Source organism: Crocodylus porosus, unplaced genomic scaffold (assembly GCF_001723895.1).
Source record: "Crocodylus porosus isolate Cpor-Errol unplaced genomic scaffold, CroPor_comp1, whole genome shotgun sequence".
In the NCBI taxonomy this organism is placed as follows: domain Eukaryota; kingdom Metazoa; phylum Chordata; order Crocodylia; family Crocodylidae; genus Crocodylus; species Crocodylus porosus.
Window position 1 is genome coordinate 11,486,414 of NW_017728918.1, and position 9,773 is coordinate 11,496,186.

Here is a 9,773-nt window from a genome sequence, read left to right on the forward strand (position 1 = left end):
GGGGTGGAGGGGGCAGATCTGGCGGTGGGGGTTGGGATGGAGGAGTGTTAGGGTGTATCCGCACCCTGTGACTCGCCCTCCCGCCACAGGTGACGCAGCCAGACAAACATGTCAGAAGGTGAGCCCAAGCCCTTGGGCACTGGCAGTGGCTCGGACCCCAAGCCTGAGTTGTCCTCATCGGGCGCAGGGCTGGCGTCAGTGTCCCCGCCGGTAACGTCCGTGGCCCCAGCTGTAGCTCCGGCCCCAGCTGCGCAGCCGCCGGAGGAAGAAGAGGAGGAGGAGAGTGAGGATGAGTCCGAGATCTTGGAGGAGTCCCCCTGTGGGCGCTGGCAAAAGAGGCGTGAGGAGGTGGGTGCCCGTGGGCAGGAGGAGGGGGACCATGGAGCTCCCTGCCCAGCACCCAACAGCTCTCCCTTGGGGCAGGAGCAGGGCTCAGACCTCATGGGGGAGCGACCTGGTCCCTCTGGGTGGCAAGTCCCACCCTCCTTGCGCCTGGCTCCATGGCAGGCCTCATCTGTCCTCGTTTTTGTGGGCCTGTTCCCACCCTGTGCAGCCCTCCGCAGGGTAGTGTGGACCTGTGCTTGTGCTGGGTCAGAGCAGGGAGGAGCTGCTGGGTCTAACTCCTGTGGGGAGAGCTGTGCCTTGGGGTGGCTGGTGACCACAGAAGCACCACAGGCTCATGCACCCCTTGAAGGAGACTGCCTTGGGTTCTGCCATGCTCAGCCCTCTCCTGTCTGCGTAATGAGGACGTCCCTGTCTCTTTACTGGGCCTGTCTCCACTTTGGTCCCAATGTGCTGGGTGGGGGGAGGGCATGTGTGGGCATTGCTCCTCCTGTCCTGTCGCACCCTTCAGTGCTTGGAGTCTAGTCTGTCCTGTGCATTTCTCAGCTGCTGTGACAGCTGAGACCATCTGACCCTGAGCGTGTCCCTGTCATCTGGCTCTGTCAGCTGCAGGCTTGTCGGTTGTAATTAGGGCTCTGCCTTGCTGCAGGGTTGCTGGGAAGCTGCTGCTACAGCCAGATGTAGCTTTGTAGGCAGGGCTAGTCTGTGTGAACTTGGCTTCCATGTAGTTTGCTCTACTCCCCACTGCTGCACATCAGCATTTTATTGGTCTTCTGTAAGTCTCCCCCGTGGCCTAGATCTTCCAGTCATGGAGAGCCTGCCACCTTTCTGCTGTGGCTCTTGCATTCACTGACTGTGGTGTGGCTAGGTTCACAGTGACACTGATTTAAACCCCCTGTGTTGGGGGGAACATGCTGTGCATGAGTGCATATCAAGCTGTCCGTTGTAACTGTTTCACCCGTTTGCTACTTGTCCTAGAGGTTTTGAGGTTGAGCTGCCCTCACTTTCACTCTGGGGTTGGCTGCCCTACCTTACCTTGTGATTACTGTGGGATAGGAGTGTGCAGACAGAGCAAAGTGGGCGCAGCTGAAACATGATATTTCCACCCCATCCCTTTGACTGGTACAACTGTTTGTCCTGTGCTAGGAAACAGGCCCAGAGCTAATTTCTGCTTAGGTGGCAGGACTTACCCAGGTGCTCTGCATAGGCCAGGGATTGTTCCCTGCTGTAGTCCACAGAAACAGGTCTCTGGTGATGGAGTCCTTTCCTCCTCCTTCCTCCCCTTAGCCTAGCCTTGCCTTGCCTTGCCTTGCCTTGCTGGGCAGGCTGCAAAACCCGACAGCTGTGATTCTGACATGTTACAAGGCCCAGGTAAACTCAGACTTCCCACAGACCTCCACCTGCTCATAAGGGTGAGACAGCAAGCAGCCTTGTTTTCACTAGGATTTTAGTTTGTGTCTGTGAACACAAGGCAAAACACACTCTTGTCCTGGTCCAGACACACCCTTGCTGTGCTGTGGAGGAAGGTGTTTGCATGAAACCCCATCTCTGCTTCCTTGCATGTTGCTTTCTGATGCAGCCCTCAGTACATGAGCACAGGCTGTCTTCTCCATACGGCCGTGTCCTGCTGGGACATGGGATGGCCCAGTACATGAGTCCCTGCCTTATTTGGTGTGTTCCCTGTGAACGTGGAATTATTAGAATCATAGTATCCTAGGATGTGAGGGTTGAAAGGGACCTCAGGAGGTCAGCTAGTCCTTGGCTTCTCTGTGGTGCTTGTTAATAGAGTTCACTGGGTGCTAATTGCTTTTGCAACATGTTTGTGGGTAGGAAAAGTTTTTGCATGGGAAGGGTCTGAGATGGAAGGAAATTAGAGCTAGAACTTGCAAAATCCCTTTAATTGTGGGTGCCTCATGGTTGGACACATGCCTGGTGCCCCAGGGTGATGTCTGTGCTGCAGTGTTAGGCACCTCTCTAAGCTGAGGTCATGAGGTGCCTGGTTTTACAGGTTAAGAAACAGAAAAGTGCCTATCAAAGGCCCCAGTGAGTCAGTTTCTGAGCCTGGGCAAATGTGGGCCTCCCTAATTCCCAGGTTTGTGTTTCTTGCCCTGTCACAGTGTGTCTTTTTAGAGATGCTGGGTATTCATGTCTCCTTTTAGCTTCGGTTATAGCTGAGCACTCAACGGGCTCAGGTGGGCGACTGTATAGCTAGAGGGCCCCTGTGAGGCTTGGCACATGGGCCACACAGGGCTCTGTTAGAACCAATGTCTGGGATGGCATTCAGCTCTTTTAACCAAACCTGACTTGTGGGCTCCTGCTTTGAGCTGCCTGCTGGGTGAACTTGACTCCAGTAGCTGTTAAGCAGCGGTTTATTCTGGGCTGCTTCCCTGTGCTGGCTCTGTTCTGCAATACCTGCCTGCTTTGAGTACCCCAGCTATTCTGGAATAGAAGTGGCTTTTATTCCAGGTTGGTGTCCACACAAGGAGCTATTATAGAGCAGTTTGTTCTGCGCTGACTATTCTGAGTAGAGAAATCTTTATTTGCTACATGCCTCTTGGCTTTGGTGACAGTGAGGTTGGGATCCTATTAAAAACAGACTTTGTCATTACACAGCCCTGATTCATTTCCTGAGCAATAGCCTTCCTAAATGAGGCAGGCTCCTCTGAAACTGGCTAGCATGATCATCAGTGCGTTTAGTGACACGGCTGCCCAGGGGACAAATTAAGGTTGTACAGGCAGCATTTATTCTTGTGTTTCCTAACTTGGAGTGGCTAAGTAACAGGCTTTGAAGTTGTCTTTTCTTGCAACCAAGCTCTTTGGGATTGTCACGTGCCTCTGGCTGGGCAGAGCTGGCAGCATGGTTGGGCTCGCTTTGTTACCGCAGCCCTTAGTGGGTATCAGGGGGATGCACGCAGCATGTGTGATCTTTCCATCCCACCCCTCCTCTTCCCTGCCAGGGTCAGCTGCCTCTGGGGCCTTGAGTGGGTGGAAGAGACTTGCAGGTGAGGACAGAAGTCTGATGCTGCTGTATGCTCTCTGCTGGGTTTTTTCCCTAGTTTCTGTATTCATTTGCCATTTTTCTCAGACCCTTTCCCCCTTGCCTGAGACCAAGTGGAGAGCTTTTCCCTTTGAGGGAGAATGGTTCGGAGAGTAGTGAGGTAGGAACAGGTCACCCTGACCGTGCTGTGAGCAAAGGGACCGGTGCAAGTCATTGTTCTAAGAACTCTCTGTTCTTTCCCCGTGCAAGTGAATGACAGTTTGTTCAGCTAGTGAGACACAGGATACTAGCATTACATCATTTGCACAAGCTGTCATAGGCTGTTCCACGAACTGAAGTACAATAGCATGGTTACCTAGCAACTTTAGCAGTCTTATTTCAGCGTCCTCTCCTCTGCTGATTGCCCGGGCCGACTCTCACTGTCAGGGGTGCCTGCTCCCTGCGCTAGCTCTGGGGTCCCGGGGAAGGCTTTGTTAACAGTGTGCTCAGACACCTCTTTTCCCTGTGCTTTCCTCCAGAGCTCCTGCTGCACTGAGCAATGGAGAGTCCTGTGAATAGGAATGTAAAATCACACAATTTCAGCAGCTTTTGCTGACCTGCAGGCTTTGGAGCATGCCGCAGTTTAGCTAGCTTGGGTGGCCACACAGCAGACTGGGAAGGAGTCAGGTAGCATGGTGGCAGAAGAGCAGGGAGCAGAGCAGCAGATCAGGCAGGGGAAGGGGATTGGAGTGGCATGCATGGGGCTTAATTTGTGGTATGCGTGCCAGAAAGTTTGCTCCCACTGAGCTAGTGGATCAGGCCTCATGCACAGGCCTGAGGGCCAGAGCAAGTTGGTCTTTAGTCACTAAAGCCCTGCCTTGACAAGAAGAGGGGGTTGCAGTTGTTGCCAGAGTCAAGCTAACAGGACTGAAAAGCTCTGTTAAAGTGCAGGCTTAGCATGTCTGACACTGCAGGCTCAGTCCCTATTGTTATATGGACTTCCTTGGCTAAAATGTGTCTAATTAATATTACTTCAGGCTGTAAGGTGCATGTAATGTGGGCAGGGTTTTCTTCCAGATAAGAAGTCTGGCATAGATGGTGACTGGCAGCTTTCCTGCAGAGTTAAGGCTGCCAGCAAGTCTTCTGCGGAACTTAATGTTCGGAAGGAGCAGAACTCAAAGCTCTGAAGACAACTGAAAACAGGGTCAAGGCACAATCTAGTGCTGACTTAGCCTCTGTCCCTGGAGTGGGCAGGAGCTACTGGAAAGTGTTAGCATGCCCTCCGTTGCATTCAGCATATTGAATGGAGGCAGGTTTGTCTGGAGCAACGTGGCAAAGCTGTAATTGCTATGGGGAGATCTGGGGCTGTTGCTTATGGTTGAGGGGAGTGAGTGCGCTCTGTTGTCCCTGTCCTTGTTTGTGAGCATAGGAAAATTACATATAGAATAAAGTCCCAGATACATTAGCTTGATCAGTGTATGAAAGGGGTAATCTGCCATGACCCTCTGTGATAGGAGGACTCAAGGCAGTGGCCCCAGGGGTCTTTTCAGGTGCTAGTTCTTATTTCAGCAATGAGTTCTGTGAGGTTCAGTAACAATGTACAAGATGGCATAAGGGCCTGTGGGTTCAGCAGCAGGTAAGTAAAAGTGTGTTTTGGGTTCAGCCTGTGTATTGAAAAGGGTGTGAAATGTAGCCAGCATCACAGTGTTCTGCAAGGCAGGTGCTCCACACTGCTCATCTAAACACAAATTGCATCTTATTTCTGATAAGTATGTATGCATGTGTGCCAGGGTTGGGGGCATTCAGATCCCAGTGCACACAAAGGCAGGAAGAAAGACTTCACCTTTTCGCTCTCCCCCATAACAACAGAGCTGTCCCATGTTCTGGCCCAAGCAGGGGGGGAATGAAGGATGAGGCCCCCTGTTCCTCCTGTTGCCCACCCTCTTACCTGATCTGAGCTCCCACCCCACCCCTCTATTCCCTTACTACTCCTCCTCATCTGTTTATTTGCATGTATAATTCATTCTTCTTGACAGTAGTTTGAGCACTGCCAGAACCATACCTGTTGTGCTTTATTACCTCCTATGCCCCCAACAAACAAGCAGCCCTGCTGAGGTGAATTGCAGTGGTGTGCCAGCAGTTAGTAGCCTGGCAGGGCCTGGAGAATGCACATGCATTGCTTGGGCACAGATCAGGTTCTGTGGCCATAGTGTCTCCCTGTGAGGCACCAGGGTTGGGCAAGGGTGTCTTTGTCTTCATCAGGAACACAACAGTGCTGGTGCCCTGCTGAGAGCGGAACTCCAGCGTTTTGCTTTATGGAATTTGCCAGCCCAGTGTTACTGGGTTTTGCTTGGCGGGGTTTTGGACAGCAGAGTCTGTGGCTGGCCAGGTGTGCATGGTCCTTGCCTGTGGCCTGGTGTCTAGTTACCACACTGCTCTCTGCTTGCTCTCCTTGACCTTGCCTATGCACTTGCGTACATGTGCCTGCATTTCTCTGAGCCCCCTTGACAGCATTTGCGTTTACGTGTTCCAGAGAGCCTTTGTGCTGCTTGCCCTACTGCTGTTGCAGCTCAGCCAAGTCTCTAGGAAGCAACTTGTTGTACTGGGTTGCTAAGATCAAAGGTCTGCGTCCACTTGCTGGTAGGTATGCAAGGCTTAGTTTGATGGTGACCTGTTCCATCTTGATGGGGAGACTTAAAACCTGTTTCAGGCTTACTTGAGTGTCATGAACGTACCTAATTAAGATGGAAGCTGACATACTGGGGAGGAGTGGACATAAGATGCTTTAATCCTGCAGTAGGGCACTGAAGGATAACAGCAGTAGCAGGCAGGTTTCCTGCTCCTTTTCCGTCTGATGAATGCTGCTGACTTCCTCCTTGGGGAAACCCTTGTATGTCATCTTTCCTAGACTTCCGATCATTTTTGTTGCTCTGCTGCTGGTGCCTTTCTAATTTCACATATTTCTTGAAGTGTGATTCCCAAAACTGTACTGCAGATGAGGGCTCATCAGTGGTGCATAGAGAAAAAGGATTGTTTCCCTTGACTTTGAAGTGACACTTGTATTGATACAATCCAGTTTGCTGTTGTACGCTGGTATTCAGCTTGTGGTCCACTATAACGCCCAGGTCCTTTGCAGTGTTGCATCCCAGCCAGTCTTTCCCCAGTCTGTGCACAGACACATGATTACTCTGTTCTAAACATAGGACATTGTCCATGTCTTTATGGAATCCCTTTGATTAATTCAGGACCATTTTTCCAGTTTGTCAAGAGGTGGGTGGTGCTATCAGCAGACATACTAACTGTGCACTCAGTCTGGTCCTCTAAATCCTTCATGATATACTAAATAGTACTGTAACACACCCCTGGGGAACGCTGCCAATCTCTCCTCCCAGTCATATGCTGAGCCATCTTCCTAATGAGAATATCATGGGAGACCATCTTGAAAGCCTGGGGAGTCTGGGAGACAGTGTATGAGCGGATTGACCTCTGGGGTTTTCTTGGCTCTGTCCTGCCCCTCTGTGCCTACAGAAAAGCTTGCTGAGGATACAGAAGATGTACTTTTGTCCCTGTCTCTTCCTGGCCCCCCCTGCAAATCTCCACTGCTCTGGTATAAAGCAGGTGGGGAGAGACTTTTTTGTGGCCTTTCAGCTCTCCAGAGCCCGGGATTCTGGCTCAGAACAATGGAGTGGGTGTTGTGGACTTGGGAGGGACATCAGCTTTTTGACAAGTTTCAGCTGTGGACCTGCTCTTCTAGCAGGTGCGATGTTGTGTCAAGTGGGTGAGCACTGGCAGCATGCTATGAGGAGGGGAAGCTGTAGAAACTTTGGAGGAGTCTACAGCCTTGCTGCATGGCTGCCTAGAAGGAGTGAGTCCCAGGGAGGGCTTGAATGAGGAGAAGGCAGTGTAGGGTGTCCATGGCTCTTGCTGATTGACTGCAGTAGACAGCTGGCTGCTCTCTGTGTTTTGTCAGCTCAGCACCACTTCTGCCTTTGTGCTGCCTTGGTGTGGGGAAGGGGAACAGGCACAGCCTGGGAAGCTGCCTGCTCCCCTTCCAGCTTTCCTCTGTGCTTGGCCATGTTAGCTGGGTTTTGGCTTCTGCTTGCCTGGCCAGGCTCTGTTACAAGACCTTCTCTGTACATGGCTCGCCAGTATATCTGATCCTTCCTGCCCAGCCCAGCCCAGCTGCAGCCTATGTCCCAAGCGAACCCTCCAGAGATCTCATCTGCTGCAAGATCAGGACTTGGCCACAGTTGTGGGTCATAGTTGCAGGATGGGGAGGAGCTGAAGGCTGCTCAGGCTGGCATCTGGCATGTTGCTAGCTTTTGCTTCTACTGGTTTGTGGCACCTCTGAGGCTGCTTGGTCTGGGCATCCGCAAAGATATAACCAGCTTGGCAGCAGATGACAACAGATGTGGTATAAAACCCCCTGACAGGTCTGAAGGACCTGCTTTTGCAGACTCTGGTATGACAAATTATAGGAACTGCCAATAACTCTGTATTTGGGCATCCAAGGCATTGGCTTCTTAAATCCTGCTACAGGACCATGCAGTTTGCCTGGTACTTGGGGTCAGAGTCCATGCCTGCCCTGTGGAGTTCACAGCCCAAGTGGAGCAGGCCAGGTCTCTTGGTAAAGCGTGTCTGACACATCTCTGCAATCTACAGTTGAAGTCCTCCACTGGCACTATTCACTGATAAGAGACCTGCGGATATTGCAGGACCTACTCTGTATAGTACAAGCTGTCCTCCAGCAAAATCCCATAGTGCTCCCATCTTTGTAACGTTGGCCACTCTGGTCACAGTTTTGAACTGCGCTCAGGAACCAGTGTCTGGAAGCCTATTCCTTTTCTCTGCACCCTGCTGTGGTTTGGCAGTGCCTGTCTTCCTCAGAGCACATGCTTACTACCTGGGTGCACAGCTCTGGCACCAAGTGAGACAGCTACTAAGAAGTTGATGCAGCTGCTCTGAGAGAAGTCCTGGTCTTCCTGTGCCTGTGGGGAAAATGGCAGGGTGAGCTGAGCTAGTCAGAGGGGACCAGCCAGCACTGGGGAAGTCCCTGTTGCCCCAAGCACTATCAGGAGTGACCAGGAATAACGGTCACGAGCTGGCAGAGGGTAGATTTAGGCTAGGTATCAGGAGGCGCTATGTCACGGTCAGGGCGGCTAGAATCTGGAACCAACTTCTAAGAGAAGTGGTGCTGGCTCCTACCCTGGTGGTCTTTCAGAGGAGGCTAGATGTACACCTTGCTGGGGTCATTTGACCCCAGTACTCTTTCCTGCCAGACAGGGGGTCGGACTCGATGATCTGCTCAGGTCCCTTCCGACCCTAGAAACTATGAAACTATGAGCTGCACAGTGCTTGGGAGGCAAAGATGTCAGCTTGGACACAGCAGAGGGCACATGACAGCTGGGATATGGCGGGGATGACTGGTAGTGGCAGGCAGAGGGGAAGGAACTGCAGCACTCAGACCTATAGAGCTGTATGCCCAGGAGCTGGTCTAGCTGTACACCAGCAGCAGGAATGAAGAGCAGCAAGGCTTTGGGTTTAAAGTCACCAGATTTATTTTATTTTATTTTTTTGTTTGGACAGAGGCAGAATGGCACTATGCTGGAGCAGGATCTGTGTTCTGTTCTCAGCTCTGCTGTTACTTACTTGTAGGATCTTGGCCACATTGCTTCATTTCTGCCTTGACTCCCATTTTATGCTAGGGGATAATAATAATAATAATAATAATAATAATAATATTGGTTGGTGTTTCTGCACCAACCATGGCTCTGAATCAAAGCAACCTGATCTCAAACTGCTGGTAGGTAAGCTAGGAAGGTGTTGGATGTTGATAGAGCATGTGATGTTTTTGGCCATCAGGATGCTATTTAATGAGACTTTAAAATGTTTCCTTGTATTTTGCAAGTCATATAAGAAGGCAGGAGCTTGCAGGTTCATAGCCGGGTTAAGAACCTGGAATTAGTCTTGTTCACCAGTGACATGAATCTGTGATTACTAGGTGAAGTGTGAGGTGATTTCGTAGAATCATAAAAAATTCAGGCTGGAAGGGACCTCAGGAGGTCGCATCTAGTCTAACCAAGTCTTCAAAACTTCTAAGGATGGAGACTCCATCACCTCTCTGGATAGCCTGTTCCAGTGCTTTACCACCCTCCTTGTGAGAGAGCTCTTCCTAATATCTAACCTCAACTTCCCTTGCTGCAGCTTGAGCCCATTGCTCCTTGTCCTGTCACCTGCCCCCACTGAGAACAGTCCAGCTCCATCCTCTTTGCAACCTCCCTGCAGGGAGTTGAAGGCTGCTATTAAATCACCCCCCAGTCTTCTCTTCTGCAGATTATATAAGCCCAGTTCCTTCAGTCTTTCCTCACAAGTCATGTGCTCCAGCCCCCACAACCATTTTCCTTGCCCTCCACTAGACTCTCTCCAACTTGTCCACATCCTTTCTGTAGTGGGG

General features: G+C 51.3%; 1 protein-coding gene across 1 annotated transcript in view; it reads left to right on the forward strand.

Annotated features, from left to right (window-relative positions):
- Nucleotides 1–93: 93 nt before the first annotated feature.
- NRBP1 (nuclear receptor binding protein 1) overlaps nt 94–9,773 on the forward strand; it is a 58,138-nt gene continuing 48,458 nt past the window's right edge. Inside the window, exon 1 of the mRNA XM_019538123.1 lies at nt 94–348. Coding sequence (XP_019393668.1) covers nt 109–348 — 240 coding nt within the window. The 5' untranslated portion in view covers nt 94–108. The remainder of the gene's footprint in view (nt 349–9,773) is intronic.